The 16863-nt window shown below is 46.5% G+C and overlaps 2 protein-coding genes across 18 annotated transcripts; one reads left to right on the top strand and one right to left on the bottom strand.

Moving 5' to 3' along the window:
* Window positions 1-49: 49 nt before the first annotated feature.
* On the top strand, window positions 50-8092 carry MGME1 (mitochondrial genome maintenance exonuclease 1). Of its 17 annotated transcripts, none has more exons than XM_046938600.1 (8): window positions 50-76; window positions 160-311; window positions 970-1055; window positions 2991-3592; window positions 4814-5003; window positions 5443-5575; window positions 6516-6671; window positions 7150-8092. In XM_046938600.1, exons 4-7 carry the CDS (start codon window positions 3055-3057, stop codon window positions 6648-6650), a joined length of 996 nt encoding a protein of 331 aa, XP_046794556.1. In that variant the 5' UTR covers window positions 50-76; window positions 160-311; window positions 970-1055; window positions 2991-3054; the 3' UTR covers window positions 6651-6671; window positions 7150-8092. The 17 variants fall into 17 exon arrangements, with proteins under 17 accessions (XP_046794556.1, XP_046794554.1, XP_046794555.1 ...); XM_046938598.1 differs by having other exon boundaries at window positions 4781-5003; XM_046938599.1 differs by having other exon boundaries at window positions 160-380.
* Window positions 8093-9759: 1667 nt separating this feature from the next.
* On the bottom strand, window positions 9760-16863 carry OVOL3 (ovo like zinc finger 3). Its single transcript, XM_415018.8, has 4 exons — window positions 16596-16863; window positions 16011-16198; window positions 14208-14397; window positions 9760-11628 (listed from the first exon to the last, which is right to left on the bottom strand). The coding sequence occupies exons 1-4, from the start codon at window positions 16693-16695 to the stop codon at window positions 11318-11320; spliced, it is 789 nt and encodes a 262-aa protein (XP_415018.5). The 5' UTR covers window positions 16696-16863; the 3' UTR covers window positions 9760-11317.

Here is a 16863-nt window from a genome sequence, read left to right as displayed (position 1 = left end):
CACGGCCGCCACCGCCCCTCATATAGCGCGGGGCGGGGCCGCTGCGCCCGGCCCCTCAGCGCGGCGGCCATCTTGGGTGAGGGCACTGTGTTGTTTGCCTTCATTTAAGATGGCGGCGTAGTGCTTTCTTCTTCATTTTTTTCTCTCTTCACGATTTAGGGAGCTTTACAGAAGCGACAAAAACCCAGCCGACAGGAAGATAGAACAGATACCGGGGGATCCAGCGCCGAGTTTCCCCCCAAGCGGTGGGAAAGGGCCGCGGGGCTGGCGGCGGGGAAGAACTACGAATCCCGAGAGGCCGCGAAGCGCAGGTGCATGGGTGCTGAGGGCGGCTGCTCTCGCGCATGCGCACAGGCGACGGCGGGAAGAGGGGCGCGCAGGTAGCGGCCGTTGGTGCTTCGTTGTGAGGGAATGAGGTCGGGGTGGGGGCCATAGCGGGTACACCGCGCTGAGGCTGTGCGGGGGTTGGTAGTGACGAGAGAAGGCCCTCTCACGAGGTTCGCTGAGGGAGGGCGGCGGTTGAGCGAGTGTGGGGCTGCTGTGCCATCCTTCCGGGGCTTCGGTGCTGTAAATGGGGCTGCTGGAGGGAGCGTTTTTCCTTTACTTTAAGACTTTTTTTTTTTTTTTCCTCTATGCTCTGCGCTTCCGGACTGAAGGAGGCGTGTTTTTAATCTGCAGGGGCTCGGTGGGCAGCTTATGGGCTGCAGGGTCGCAAGTTGGCAGGGAGCAGAGCCTGGGCTGGCATGTGGAGCCTGCGGCTCTATGCAGCCAGCAGCTCTATGCAGCCAGCAGTAGAACCGTTCCTCTGCTCAGCAGTGCCTTCTTTAGTACCTGTGAGTTAATGCTGTTATTTGCTGGATTGGTGACTGTGGAAATGAGAAAGCTGTGTTGACTGCTGTCTGACACAGTCGTTGTGGTAGTGTTTTCGTGGCTGTGACCCCTTAAGCATTCCTTGTTTTTCTCCTGTAGGCCGCTTGTTCCTATCCTGGAGAAACTTCCTCAGTTGTTTCAGTGCAGGTGATGCTAGAGTTGCAAAATCAACTAGCTTGGGGAAGGTAAGAGAAGCCCTCCTTTTTGTTTTTTGTTTCTGGGTTGTTTTATTTGAGTTTGGTTCTCCAGTCTGGCCCATTGTGCAGTACTTGAAGCAGTTCTCCCAGTTATTGAACACAAACTGAGAGAGGAGAGGCTTTCCCTGCGAGGAATATTGAATTCTGGTCTGTGTGTGTGACAATAAATCCAGGCCACTCCAGCCCTCTTGTAAGCATAGGCTCTTTGTGCAGAAATGTCACTGTGATTAACTGAACAACACCTGTGGTTATCTATCCTGCTAAGTACAAGCATTCTTTATTTCTTAGTGGTAGTAGAACCTCTTTATCTTTGTGGAACAGGTTAGCACCAGACAAACTTTTGCTTTCCTTGTGGTTCAGTATATAGTATGCGCAAACATTTCCAGACATGTTACTCCAAAACAAAACAGGCTGTAAAGTTAAAATTAGTACTAGACGTTACTGAAATAGTACACGTGTTACAGTAAATTTGTACTAGTGCTTGTAATATTGCACATCCTAAAAGCCCAATTATTTAAAGCAATGATCTAGCATAAGTTTACTCTTTAAAAAGATTGAGGGGGTAGATTACTACATGCAAGCGTTACACTGTATCAGGTATCATCTTGTGTGCTGCAGCTGACACAAAGCCATCGTAAATTATTTCTTTTATGCCCTGACTAGTATAACAAAAACACTGGGTCAATCACAACGTATATTCTGTTCTGACTAATACACTTGGGTGAGCAGAGTAATGGTCACCAAACAACATTCTGAGAAGCTACAAGCTTAGATACCATTGCACTGGAGTAAGTTGTCTTGGTTTGAGTTTGTATTGCAAAGCTAGCTGTAGTGCTCCTGGTACTGGGTCAGAAGTGCCACTGTGACGCAAAGTTCTGATCCAATTTAGTGGAATTTTCCAGGTTTAAATTTGCTTTTGACAGGTTAATTTTGCATCAGGTCACGTGATGTTTGCAACCTTGATGTTTTATGTTAGCTTTTTGTTAGATCAGTTATTGTTTGCCCAAGCCTTAGAGAATCAGTGTGAAAATGTGAAGCCAGTGAAGAAAAACTGCGGTGTGTCTGCTTACTCCTGATTAAGCTTCTACAGCTGGAAGGTCTTGTCCTTCATAGATGAAGAACAATATTTATGGGAGCGGAGTCCAAGGTCTCACCCTTTTGTTACAAGATTCTTTGATCTAAACAGCTGCAGCTGGTATAGCCCCATCTTTTTTGTAAGCTGTTCTGTTCAGCAGATTCCTGCACCCATATTTTGCTGTCCCTGCAATTCCACATGAGTTCGGGATCCGTCCATGCAAAACAACTCCTCCTGTCACATTTTTGCTTTCTGTGGCGCCTACGGTTTGGGTGGTGTATGAAGTGCTGTGTAAGAACTGTGGTGAAAGAAAGGAGTTCTAAAGCAAGATACTAATGTTGCTTGGTGATGTGTGTTGCTTGTATTCTTTGTTTGCAGAGGATAGATGGAAGAGCTCTTTGTGGTGGTAAGCATGTAACTTTGAGTGGGAGAATAGGGCCTCAATTCTGCAATTATGTAGTATTGATTTAAATTACACAATTCAAGTGTTTGTGTTAGCTATGTTCACAGGCATATTTATGTATTTTCCCCTCCCTCTTTTGGGGTTGTTTGTTACAAATCATTGTTGAGTTTCATGATATTGTTGCTGTAAGAGCATCCTCTACTGCTCCTTTTGCTACTTAGTTTGCTGATTCCAATTCTGCCAGCCAGCACTGGTTCTGTTCAGGATTGTTTCCTGTTTCATTGCTAATGTGTTCTTTCTGTTATTGTGTTAGTAATCTGAAGAAATTCTGATGGCATTAAGTGTATGAAAGCACCATAGCAGATTTTTATTTGGCAAAGGGCAAAAATATGTTGCTGGTTATGTGTTGTATAACTTTGGAAATAACAAATCTATTTTTCTACAGGGGGAAATTATGATAGCCTGCAGACCAGTCCTAACAGAAGGAAGAAAACTGTAGCTGCTCACAAATGTATCTCATCAGAATGAAACTCCTACCGCTATTGGTTAGGAAATCTGAGCCACTGGAAATGCTCTTTCAGCCACGTTTTTACCAAAAGCAGTTCCCATATATGTGTCTGGCTACCTCCGCTTGTCTTTATAGCAAGAAGAAAAAAGTGAACGGTTATGAACAAGTTGACCAAGAAAAATACGAAAGCTTGGTATGCTCTGTTACATCTTACAAAGCCAGCGCTCAAACACCAGAGACAATATTTGAAGAAGACAATTTGTTATACGGACCACCACTTAAACATACGCCTTCAAATAAAGTTGAAACAAAAACTCCTAAGAATTGGGTTTCTCTGATAAATCCCGAAAAGAGAGTTTCGCTTGTAAACAGCGATTCAAACCGCCCCATGAAAATTGCTTTACAAAAAAGCAAAGTACCCAGTGTTACCCGTATTCTTCAGCAGACTATCCCTCCGCAGCAGGCCTTTTATCTAGAAAGGTGGAAGCAAAAAATGATACTGGAACTTGGGAAGGATGGTTTTGCAGAGTACACTAAAAGTAAGTCTTATCATGGTGTGGTGATAAAACAGAAGCAATGGTCTGGACAGTTTTCTGGGGCACGCTAGCATAGCTGCAGTGTCTGGTTCTAGAAATTGTGTTTTGAAAATCCATTAAGTTGTTTCAGTTTCAGAGGTCAGAGCATATTATGATGGCACGTGTCAATGTAAGCTCTAATCTTTGTTCGAGGACCATTAAAACTGATCCAGAAATGAGTGGGGAAAATAGAATTAGACTGTAGACTCCTTTGCTCTATCCTGCCTCTCTTCTGTTTCTCTGTTACTTTCTCTTTACAAATATATATTTTCCAGCTCAATTTATTGAGCCTGCTTGGAGATACAAAGGTATTTTGTAACTGGGTTAAAAGAAGCATTCTGAAATTGTCCCATCTTGGTTGTTCAGAAGGCTACACATATTGCTGTATGTGCTGAAGTTCATCAGAAACCGTATATGTAGTATATACAGCCTCTTCTATGAAGTTCAGAGGTGTTAGAGGTTTTCATTTAATAAAGTCACATACAAAAATGGCCTCCCCCAAGCTGTAGGGCTGAAGACAGTCTGAGGAGATGTGGAGGATAACGCCTTTTGCAGAAAGACTGGTAAATACCCTAGTGCTCCTCAAATGAACAGTTATTCTTTGGAAAACTGAATATCCCTCTTTATGCTCTTTCTGAGTTACTAAGCACTTGACAACTTACTAGGCTTACTAGGCTGAGCTTACTAGGGAAAACAGACACAACAAACTCGATACAGCTATTTAAAATTATCCTTCTCTGAAACATTTCTGAGATAAGCCCTTACTCTTCAGAACTATGCCCGTGCACTTCAGATCTGTTCAATTCAAATGAACCGGTACAATACGGAAAGCAAAGGTGGTGAGAAACCTAAAATAATCTTACAATTTACAGAAATTCTCAATCGGAATACATAGTAAAATAATGCCATCGACTAAACAGTAAACTTCTTATTTTCTTTCTGCGGAGTTAGTGAGACCAAAACAAAGTAAAATAAGCATTGATATGAGGTATAATTTCTCTGTTATTTTGCTGTCTTATTGCATTCCCTGCCCTACATTCTTAAGCTTTCAGTACTAAAAGGTGGCTGGTTTAAGAGTTACTTTGTGTAGTATCTATTATGCATGTTTGCCACATACTATGTGTAGTGTGTAAAATGTTGCATCTTTCCTAGATCTTTTCCTCCAAGGAGAACTTTTTCACGCAGCTTTAGAATCTATATTTCTCCATGAAGAGATGGCAACTAAGGAGCAAGAAGAAGACACTGCTGTTTCTGGCTACTTATCAAGCGTGCAACATGTCCTAAAAGATATCAGTGAAGTTAAAGCTCTGGAAAGTGCAGTTCAGCATGAAACTCTTCAGTATCTGGGCCTGGTAGACTGCGTGGCTAAGTATCGGTGAGGTACTGGTTCTCTAAGAAGTCAAATAATGTCCAACTGCTTGTGGCATTATGTGGCATGTGGGAAGCTGTGTCCCCTGATAGAGCAGGTGTGTTGGTGAGCTACAGAGGGGAAGCTAGAAGGACCTTCAAGAAGGGTGAAATGGAGGGACTCAGGTGAATCTACCGACAGAATTGTTATTGTGCTGTGTGCAGGATTTGTTTTTTGAGCAGCGTATGAGCAGTGCAGTTACCAGGAATTGCAGCAGGTATTAGGAAGTCTTTTTGAGATCTAAACTGCCAGCAAGGGGAAGATTTCCTTAGATTGGGAATAATAATGAGCAGCGTGACTTTGGGTGGAAATGGGCTGAAAGTGATATGCCTTTTTTTGCTATACTATGCCTTGTTGCCTGCTGTGAGTGAATTTAAGCTGAAACATCCTCTCTTGTCTTACGCAGAGGACGGTTATGTGTGATTGATTGGAAGACTTCAGAGAAACCAAAGCCATTTCTGCAGAATACTTTTGACAACCCGCTGCAAGTTGCAGCATATATCGGAGCCATAAATCATGATGCCAATTATGACTTCCAGGTCAGTAAGTCTGCTGCCAGCCAAGACAAGCAGCAGTGCCTGCATTACTTTCATTTCTCCCCTCTTGCTGCCTTTGGCATGGAACCGTTGGTAGGATTTGTAACAAAACAGCCCAGTCTTAGGTCAGGCTAAACTGACATACAACTTTACTGCAAAATAATTCCACTACTCTTCCTGCTACCATTGCTTGTCCATAGTATATTGTCTGATTTAAGGAAAGCCGTGTTTAATGGGAGCAATTGTGTCCTGGAAGGTCAGGTAAGGTTGCAGTGACTTGGTGTTTGGTGAGTCCCCGCTGCTTTGTTCTGTGTGGTTTTAGCTTGTGTCAGGACTACAAAAAGGAGGAAGAAATAAAGTGAAAGAGCATGCTAACAGGGAAATGGAGTGGGAATACATTGCTCGTGTCATGTGATGCTTTTAAGACTCCAAAGGTAACTGTAGCCAGGCCTGCTTGACCTGAAGAATTGCAAAGCTTTGAAGGGGGAAAACATAAAGCAGATCTTTAAAGTACAGTATAGCTCGTAATTCAAGGGTTCTGCTATTCTGATTCCCACCACTTTCTCTTCACCTTCCTTAAGGTTTGGATATTACAGCTGTTTGTCAAATATGAAATATTTCAATACATATTTCTTACAAATTAAATGTTTCTTATTTAAGATATCAGGAAGCGCTTCACTGTGCAGGTGCCAGAGCTCTGGCATGGGCAGCCCAGAGAGGTTGTGGAGGCTCCTCCTTGGAGTCCCTCAGATGTGGTCCTGAGCACCCAGCTCTGGGTGTTCCCAGCTGGAGCAGGCAGATCCAGAGGTGGCTTCCAACCCTAACCATTCTGAAATATTAAGATCTAAGCTGATATTTTGCAGTGATGTCCTATTGCTAAAATTACTGATTGAAGTTGTATGTTAATGTTCAATCTCTAACAGCCTCCTGCTTTTAACTGTAGGTTAGTTGTGGACTCATTGTGGTTGCCTATAAGGACGGCTGCCCCGCACATCCACATTTCATGGATCCAGATTTGTGCTCACAGTACTGGAATAAGTGGCTTTTGCGTCTTGAAGAATACATGGACAGAAACTGACCCAGACTAAGCTATGCAGAGGCAAGTGATCTGAGCACAGAGCCAAAACACAAATTTTTTGTTTAAGTCTTTATTTAGTAATTCTGTTCTTAGTAACTTGACCTAACTTTATCATTCTTTTCCCTTAAAAAAAAAAGAAAAAAAACAGAAAAAAAAGAAAAAAAAAAAAAAAAAAAGAAAAATCAGAGTGGGGAATGCACATTTGCCTAAGTTGTAGGAGACTTCAGTGGACCTGGCAGGACAGAGTAGACCTACATCATCGCTATATCTCTCCCTCCCAATCTATACAATTTGAAGTTGATAGGAAGGTTTCCACAATCAGTCAGCTAAATCAAGTAAAAACGGTTCAATCATCCTCATTTTGTTTTTGAGAAAAAGCTGAGACTCTGAAAATGAAAAATAAATGAATATTGTTGACTGGATTTCAGTCAAGCTAGTTCTTGCCCATTTCAAAGATATCTATTAACAGGCCTGTTACTATTTGTGTTTTTTCTTACAGCAACAACTGCAAAACTTGCACTATGAACTACAACCAAAGCTCACATAAGTACTTATTTAAAATACTACAAAAAAGTTGATTGTTTAACAGAAGTGGCTTAGGAACAGAGGAGCAGAACTGTAACTGATACATTTAGAAACCTCTAGCAGGTGTTTTAAAAGATAGGAAGTTTTACTACTTCTGGTAGCTCTTCCTGCAGGTTCCAAAATGGGCTGTGTAAAAGAAATGTGAAAATATAAACGGGCTATGCACCTTTGGTGGTGGACTTACAATGGACACTGTACAGGCCAAGTCTGCAACTGTTTTCAGCTCTCATGACTTTCCTGTGGGTCTGAGCAGACGAGGAGCTTACCCCTGTGGAACTATTTCTAGTGTCAGGCTTTAGCATTTTCCAGTGCAAGTGAGTTTCTTTACAAAAGTCACAGACTGTTGTGACTTTGAAGCTGGACATTCTGAAGCACGGTTGTTTTGGTTTGGTTTTTTTGTTTGTTTGTTTGTTTGAGATTGCTTTTGGTGTGTTGTTTAAAATAATGTGAGGAATAAATGTTCTAAAACTGAGGAGTTAACTTGAAGCTTGTTTCATAAAATCAGGTTTACAAACATAGAATAAGTCATGATGTCAGACGATAACGCTTCGTGTGTTACCTATCTGGAAAAACCTTTTCCTCATTCTCTTCATTATTATATATATTTTCTCTGATTTATATGCATGAGTTTTCATAGTATCACTGCAGATTACATATAGAAATACAACTGACTTACGGGCTTCAAGAAAATCAGCCAGAACCACACCTACAAAAAAGCAAAATTAGTGGGCAAGCTTGCTGCAGAAGAAATGTAAGCCTCTGTAGTGTTTGATACTCGACTCTTCTAGAGTACTGAACTGTGAAAACTTGCACAATAAAACTTTGCTAGTTGTGCTGGTACGTGCTTATTCAAACGACGATGTGGTGACGGTGTGATTACTCTGGGCTTAATTAGATTTCTAAGGAGACAAACATGGAGACTGAGAAACTAGGTTCAGAGATGACTAATTGTAACGAAGCTGTGTGAATACTCAGTTCTACCTGTTTGGCAAGTACATCTCCACATCACAGAATTTTAGCAAGTGGGTAGGTCAGTGTCATTGAAGATGGCCAGTTAGACAGCTCTGCAGATGCAAAGAAGGTGAGCATAAGCAAGAGAGATGATGCTTCGGGCTGAGATAGGCAGTGATAAAATGTTCTGAACTCTCCATGTTGATCAGGATTGGATAAATAAAGTTGAACAACATTGGGATGGGATTGCCTCCTGCATCAGTGCATCATACAGCCATTAGATGTCCCTGAGCTGCATAAGTTTTAATCCTCAACCTGCTTCCTACTGAATGAGGACTAGTTGAGCCTGGGCAGCATAGGCTCCTGTTGGCTTCATTTGTGTTCATTTGTTTGTTACAAAAGCCTTTTCTGAGGAAGGCTGCCAACTTCAATAGCAGTGCCAGTTTGTAAACCTATTTTTAAGTCTTGGATTAATTTGTAACATCAGAGGGCTGGGAGAAGGTAGACAGTAGCAGTGGAAGTTACTTGTGTCTAGCACTTGTGAAAGCCTGGCTGCCTCAGGCATCCCTGTATGAGTTCTCAAACTATTCTGAAGAGGTAAAGGTGTTGCCAGTTTTGCCCGTAACAAGCTATTGCCAGTCCCATGCAAACTCATACCCACTTTGTCACCAGTTTAAAATAGCTTGTCAGACTGTTAAATTGACGTGCCCAAGGCATCTGCTATAGGGAGTATCTGTCCTCTGTAGAAAAACCTGTCAGACAGTTCAGAGCAGTTATTGCAACCATTGTGTCAAGTTTGTTGGAACTTTGCTCTCCATCCAGGGCAGTTTTGTTTCTGTGTACTGTTGCATGCTACTTTATTCTTTTGCTGTGAATGCTTTCTTTGTCTGAAATCACATAGATGACCCACCTTGATGTGTCTAGTTCTTTGGCAAAGGCATAGTTTGGCAGTGGTAATGGAAGGAAGTCGAAAGCATTGTGTCCTACATGAGGAAGAACACCTACCACCACCTCACACACATAGCCACCACAAATTCCCTATCCAGTTAAAATAGGTGGGAAGGGTTCCAGCTGCTACACCACTGCTCCAAGGGCTGCTGTTTTAGCAGAGCTAAGCATATGGGCCCTTTGTGGTTAGGTGAATTCTACTCACTTGCTCAAATGGCCTCTGCTGACACTCCTTCCTGATAGCTGAACTCAAGTCATGTCTGGGACTGTACTGTGAGGGTTAAGGGAAGTGACATCTGCATAATTACACTGTTCAGTTATAATGGCACCATCTCAGAAGAGCTGAGGTTAGCACATGAGCCTTAGCTGTTTATGCATAGTATCTTCTAATTACTTCAGATGCTTTTTCTTCCGTACGTTTACTGTTTATTAAAGTATTTTGTGAACTTTCCTGTTACATAGCAGTAAAGTTTGTTCTTTACATAGTAGCATCACTTTATTATCATTTTCAATATCTGAAGCACAGATTTGTGCTGAATAAAATATTAATACCACTAAAAAGGCTTTAAAACTGCTGAAAGCTCTCCCTGTGAGAACCCAAGGAGATGTCTGTACAAGACTGAGGTATCTTGAGGTTTGATTTTATTTTTTATTTGGATTCCTACATAGATACTCAGAACCTTGCAATTTAAGTAGTAATGGTTATGAAGGTCCTGACCAGAACTATTTCAGGCGAGTTACAGTTCATTGCTCATACAGAGCATTTGTTTCAATGTGTACAGAGGGTGATATATTTTTCCAAAAATATACTTTTATTTTGAACCCAAGATGAATATTGGAAAAGTTACCAATGAAAACCTTTAATTATCTAGCATTTAAATTAATCTAGAATGTGTTTAGCTGTGACCATTAAGATATGAGACAGATGAATAATGTCCTTGGACTGGTGTAACCTGGATTATTGCTGAGAAAGTTGCCACCCCACTCTGTCTTTCCTAACTTAGACACCTGAGTGCACCGTAAGGGCTTCAGCATGTTCTGAAGAGATTTACAGTATTGGATATAAGCAGAGCCCTAAAAGCAAAGACGTAGTACTGGTTGCTCATCATCAGCACCACCACCTTCTCTTGTAGCATCAGTATCACTAAGAGCCATCTAAACTGACAGTGATTAGGGGCAGAGTTATGCATACAGTTTTGCATTGATCTCATGAGGCAGACAGCCTAAGTCACACTCTTATCTGCTTTGCACAGCTTTGTTGTACTAATGAACAGGCACCTGATGTATAAAGATTTTTAAAACCCACATGAACACACACACTATAAAATACACACAAAGTTACACTTCATCGTGACAGAAAATACATATCTTCCAATCATTAAAATGGTTTCTTTGGGTTTCTGGCTTGATACTGATTTACGTTAAAAGGATGTGGTAATAATCCCCAAGTGAGCATGAGGAGTCCAGAAAAGACAGAGTTAAGGTTACGCTTCTGTCTAAATAGGATGAAATGATTTCACAGCTTGAAGTCCCTAGAATGCAAGTCTCTGCCTGGGAAGGGAAAGTTTAGGAGGGAAAAAAGTCTGCATTGTTTTAAATAAAGTTTCAGCTCATCTTGGATAACAATTCTGCAAATCATTCATTTACTGCACATGGGGCAGAGTTAAGGTTATTTGCACATTGAAACTTAAGTACGAATACAACGTACTGCTCATAAGCCAATTTTAATTAATTTTGCACATAAGAGCAGTGTGCTAGGAGCTGCTCTTATGTGGCCCCTTTCACCCAAACCCCTCAAAAGTAATTTCTGCAGGAGGTAACTGTTACTGTCTGTAAGAAACGTGCCGGGGAAAGGTAAGCTTGTTTGTCAGCGCCATTCAGATGTGTAGGAGAGTTGAAAGGGCAGTCAGGTTACCTGAATGCCAGGGTCAGTAAATACTCCATCACATAGATGACAGCCTCTTCCAGCCTGTCCAATTTTTGACCAGATAAAGTCTGATGTTTGTATGATTTCTGGGAATATTTCTTTCAAGTTGAGGTTCTACCAATATCAAGAGAGTCCTGTTAACAAAAGTATCCCATTTCTTTCAGGGATCTATTTCAAAATAGGTTTTTTAAAAAAATAATATATACGTAGTCCTACGTGTAAACTTCATTCCTGTAGACCACTGTAATCCACCGCGTTACTCATCTTTGTCGTCATCTTTGGAGTTCCTCTGCAGGACAGGGCTCAGTTTGTTTTGCAAAACCGCTGCGAGTTTTTTTGAGGTTTTTTTCAGGAAAGCACTGCTGGGGTGAACGCTGCTGACATGCAGGTACAGGTCCTCCTGCGTGGGGCCGGTGTAGCCGCAATCCTCGCACACGTACAGTTTGTCTCGCCTCTGTTTGTAGGCGTATTGCTGCTGCACTCCGTGAATCTTCTTGAGGTGGGATTCCAGGGAACACCGCTGGGTAAATGCTTTGTTGCAAACCTCACATTTGTAAGGACGAATTCCTACAATACCAAAAGAGGGTCATTATTGTTCTAGTTTACGTTTATTATAGCCAAGAAATCGGCTAAAAGCAAGGCTGTCTTTCTAGATAGCAAGCAAACACCTAGCACTAAGTAGCTGCTAGCCCAAGAAACTGTAAATAAAACATCTTACTTTTAGGCCAAAATCTTAATGAGTGGTTTGATATATTTAAAAACATATAAATGTTTTGAGGAGATTGAAGCAGGAGCTGAAGCTAACTGGTGCCCATCACAGCTTTGGCCCTAAAGAAACAGTCATCTACTCTTGCAACGCTTACTCCTTTAAAGACCTGACTTAAAATTTTAGTCCTGTGATTAGGTAGAACTGTTGGTTTTAGCAGACCAATCATTTTGGTGCTTGTAATGAATGAAATCTTGTGTCTTGCTAAGTAATTTTCCTCTTTTAGTGATTCTTCAGTGGATGGCTGCCGAACATGGACGTACAGAGATCGCAGCACTTCCAATGAGCAGGAGTGTTTTCATAAGATAGAGTATTAATTATCGTGATTACAGGCTGAGGTTCTACAAAATAGTGTGCTGAGATGAAAAAGTGTGTCTGTGTGTCTCTGGAGGAGGAAGAACACCAGTGGCTTGTGATTTGAATGCCTGAATACTTTCATTATAAAGAGGAGCGAAGAGTATCCACTTTATCACCAATCAACTCTGATTTAACAACAATAGCTCCTCAGTGCTCAGAGGATGAACACCTGGGGGGGTTTATCAACAGTGTAAAAACCCAAGCATGGTCGTGATTTTTCTTCGTACAGAGTAGCTCAGTATTAAGGCCAGCCTTAAAGCTGATACAATGTGCTACCCCAAGCCCGCTTTGATGAGATTACGTATTGGTGAGCAATAGCCGGGCAAGGAACGGTGAAGAGCAAAGCTGCCGTGTTCCTACAGATGGCTTTAAATTAGTCATCGAACTGTGTTAAGCTTGCTAGATACTCACTGGAATCTTTTTACCAGAAATCCAAACTAATTGGGTGTTCCAATCAGAAGCATCTTGATTGCGTTTTTGCAAGTGTTGGGCAAGGAGTTTATTCCAAAGTGCTTGAGCTATCAAACCTGAAGTGTTAATTTCCTAACACCTACTGCTGTGAGACTTAAGGCAGCTGATCAGGATCCGTGCCTCTCCATTACTTTTGAATCATCTCACGATTTCATTTTACTGTGCATATGAGTTACTTTTTAACACTGAACTCTGTACATGCCATGCTCCTGGGTTAGCACATTTGACTTTCCCACTGTGACATCTGGCTGCAAGCAATTTCCACTGGAACGCCAAAATTCAGGAAAGCAAACCCTAGAGGAAAAAGCACAGCCTGTGCTCAGCCTGGCTTTACTCTGGAGAGAAGAAATGGTAATACTGGATTTCTTCGTTTAAATTTGGGTACAGTTTAACTGTAAGTCACCTGACCTGGACTGTAGTTTCAATTCTGTTCAGTACAGATCCGTCTTCCTCCACAATTTAACGAAATCAGTTCAATCCTGACTGTTGAGTTCAACTGTCCCAGCCACAGCATAGATGCTTACGGCTTCTGGTCAAAGACCTTGCCCTAAGCAAGGTGAGTTTCTGAATCCCAAAAAAGAGAGCATGGGTAGAAAACATCACCTCTTCCTGAAGCATTGGCTCTGCCCTTCAGGCACAGCCCATTGGTCACAGCTGGAAGATTTCCTGTCCACTTGGCAAACAACACAAACCAGCCCAAAACACTGGCTCTGGCCAATGCTCTCTTCAAAACGGGCAGCATTGTTTTCATGAGGTCTACTGATAAGGAACAGCTCCCATCTACCAACGAACTTGTGCTGCTAGCCATGCACCTGCTTAATTCTGCCTAATCTTATGTGCCAAAGAAAAGGGCACTGCAGAGCAGTCCTGGAGGGAGCAGCATATGCAGAAAGTTGGAACACGCCTGGGAGAGACAGAGACTGCATCTCCTGGGTGCCCTGTGGTGGGAATGGTAAGACTGCTGGTGCGAGCAGCCCAGCTTGCCAGAGTGCCCTACATGGCAGAGTGAGCTTAATGTGTGCTTGAGCCATTGCTTTCACTTAAAAAAAAAAAAAAAAAAAAAAGAAGAAGAAGAAGAAGAAGAAGAAAAGGAAACCAAAAGAGCAGCCTTCTCCCTGATCCAGGTTAGCAAAAGGCTCTGAAATGCTTTGCTTCCATCTGAGCTCATTCAGAACGCAGCCGGGCCGCAGCCCCGATGTTTGAATGGCTGCAGCTAAAGCACAGCCTTGGAACTCCCGGTTGGCCTGAGCTGCATCCTGCAGCAGAAGCTGCGCATGTTGCTTGCGGGGCTCAGCAGGCACCAAATGCATCGCGTGGTGTCCCAGAAGAACCCAGAGGCACAGCATACACCACGGTGCCTCCTCCAGATGCCAAAATTGACCCGCAAGTGCCCCGTTTCCACAGAACAGCGTGCGGCGACGCGACGTGATGGACGAAACTGCTGCTCATTTCCTCTAGAGGGCAAAGCGCCTTCACTCAGAGCCCGCACAGCTCCCACCCCGCCGGTTACCCTCAGCCCGTCCTTCTCGCACCCATCCCGCCGCCGTCTCACCGGTGTGGGTCCGGACGTGGCGCTTCAGATCAAAGGTGTCGTTGAAGCCCTTCCCGCAGAAGGTGCACAGGTGCCTCTTCACCTGGCTGTGGCACTTGATGTGCCGGTTCAGCATGCGCTGCAGGCGGAAGCCCTTGCCACACAGCTCGCAGGAGTGCACTGCGGCGTCGGTGCAGGTGCCCGTGGTGAACTGGGGAACGGGAGAGACCGGGTGAGCGCGTTACGGGCACGGCAAAGACCAACCGGGACCAAAAGTGAAAGGGAAGGGCTGGCTCGTTGCGGCACATGGCTTAGCGGACGCGGTGGTGATGGGTTGAGGGCTGGACGTGATGGTCTGAGTGGTCTTTCCTAACCTTAAGGATTCCGTGACTCTGCGACATGCCGGGACACCGCACAGCGTCCCGTTCAGAGCAGCTGCCGTGCGCTGACGGCCCCCTGCACACCTCCCTGCAAACACTGCTATTTCCCACCGAAGCGCCCGGGGTTAGCGGTGTTTCTGCCCACAGAGGTGATGCGGTGAGACAAAGCCGGGCTGTGCTGACTCAGCGGAGCCTACAACAATGGCCCCGATCTCCTGTCAGCCCCTCTTGCTCATTAATTAATTTGAGGGCGTCATTACGGGTTAATCGCATTTCTACTACTAACATTGTGCCAGCTCCACAACCCAACCTGACGGAGGGAGACACGGATGATTCAGCTCTGAGGAAGAGCATTTCTCACAAGGAAGGTTTCTATGCAAACGCCCGGCCATTGTTTTAATTATGCTCGGCGCAGCTGCCGCCAGCCCTTGCAGCCAGCAGCACCGCACGCACACGCCGTCAGCACTCAGCGGCTCCCGGCAAGTTTCTGTGGCATCCGCAGAAAACCCGGCGCTGCAGAAACGGAGCTGACCACAGAGGTCCTCCCGTGGACTGGGCTGTATGTTTTGCTATCGGCGCCGGTTACGCTGTAAGAAGTGGGCTCGAGTCAAAGCGAGAGGGACAGTTTGGGGTTTCTGTAAAACAAGACGGGCAGCGGAGGGAAAGGTGTGCGCTGGCAACAGGTGGGGCTCCCCCTCGCCGTGGCTGCACGTAAGGGGAGGAAAACATAACGTGATGGCTGAACCGCCGCAGCCCCACCACGGACTGTGGGAATGTTTACAGCTCCATCCGCAGAGCAGCGCTCAGGGCTTAACGAGGTGAGAAGCGGCCCGCGGGTAATGCATCTCCGCCCCAGCACGGGGATGGCCGGGGTGCTCCTGGATGGACAGCGCTCAGCCCAGCGCATCCCATTGCATCCTGCATCCCACCGTGTCCTATGTCCCGTATTCTGCATCCCACTACGTCCTGCATCCCCCCATACTGACTATCCCACTGTATCCTACATCCCACCGCACCCCGCATCCCACCATTCTGTGTATCCCACCGCACCCCGCGTCCCCCCCGTGCCCTACGTCCCACCACCTCTCTCGGGACTGAAAGCACAGCCTCGCCTCGCCGGCTCTGCCCACGGGACCGAGCCTATCACCGCTCCTGCCGTGCAGCAGCGAAGCTAACGGGGAGATAAGCGCTTCCTTCTCCCCGGCCCGCGGGTCCGCTCCGAGGTGCCGACGGCCCTGCGCAGCCCCGGGGCTGTGTGTGTCTCGATAAGTCGAGAGGCCAGCGGGGCAGCCGGGACGGCCCACGCAGCCCCCCGTGCCCGCACCCGGAGCGGGGCTCTGCGGGAGGCCCCGTGCCGAGGAGCGGGGCCCACCCGTGCGGAACCGGAGCCGGGAGCGGCGAGGCGGGGCAGGGCTCGGGGAGGCAAAGTGCGCGGGGCCGTTACCTTGATTTTCGACCTGACGGCGGGGCGCCTGACGGCCAGGTCCAGCAGCATCCCCCCGGGCGCGCCCAGCTCCGCGGGGGCCGCCTGCGGCGTGGGGGGGTCTCCGAGCTCGGGGTCCCGCGTCCCGCTGCTGCCGCTGCTCTCCAGGCTGCAGCTGTCTTCGTAGCCCGGGGCGCAGCCGAGGCCGCCTGCGGCGAGTGGGGATGGGGAGACAAATGGAGCGGGCCGGGGGCGGCCGGCGGCGCCGAACCCGCGGGCGGGCCCTCGGGTCGAGGGGGTGAGGGGGTGGGGGAGGTTCTCTCCGCGATCGGAAACTCAAACAACGAACGGTCCCAAAGTTCAAACGGGCGCAGCTCCGCCGCCTTCCCGTTATACCCCGGGCAAGGGCAGGCGGCGGGGAGGAGGAGGAGGAGTAGGGAAGGGGGGAGCCGGGAAGACACACCCGGCCCTTCCCTCCCCCCGCCGCCCACCTCCCCCGCCTCCCTCCCCACCCGCGGTGTCCCGGCGGTGAAACGGGGCCGCCCTCCTCCGCTATCCGGGGTCCCGCGGCCCCGAGGGGCTCCGAGCGGAGCGGCGGATCCTTACCTGGGATGTAGGTGTCGGCGCGCTCGTCGTCGGGCAGCCCAGCCCAGCTGCGCACGGCGGGCTGCGGGCTGCGCCGCTTCACCAGGAAGGCTCTGGGCATGGCGAGGGCGGGGGGCGCGGCGCGGAGCGGAGCGGTGTGGCACACGCGGAGCGGTGCGGCGCACACGGAGCGCAGCCGGGGCCGGACCGGCCGCAGCCCGGCGGGGCGCAACGCTGCCGTGCGCGGGGCGCGGGACCGCACGCACCGGGGCAGAGCCGCCCGAGGAGC

This window comes from Gallus gallus, chromosome 3, assembly GCF_016699485.2.
Source record: "Gallus gallus isolate bGalGal1 chromosome 3, bGalGal1.mat.broiler.GRCg7b, whole genome shotgun sequence".
Classification (NCBI taxonomy): Eukaryota; Metazoa; Chordata; class Aves; order Galliformes; family Phasianidae; genus Gallus; species Gallus gallus.
The sequence above is the reverse complement of the archived record's forward strand: the minus strand, read 5'-3'. Positions and strand labels throughout refer to the sequence as shown.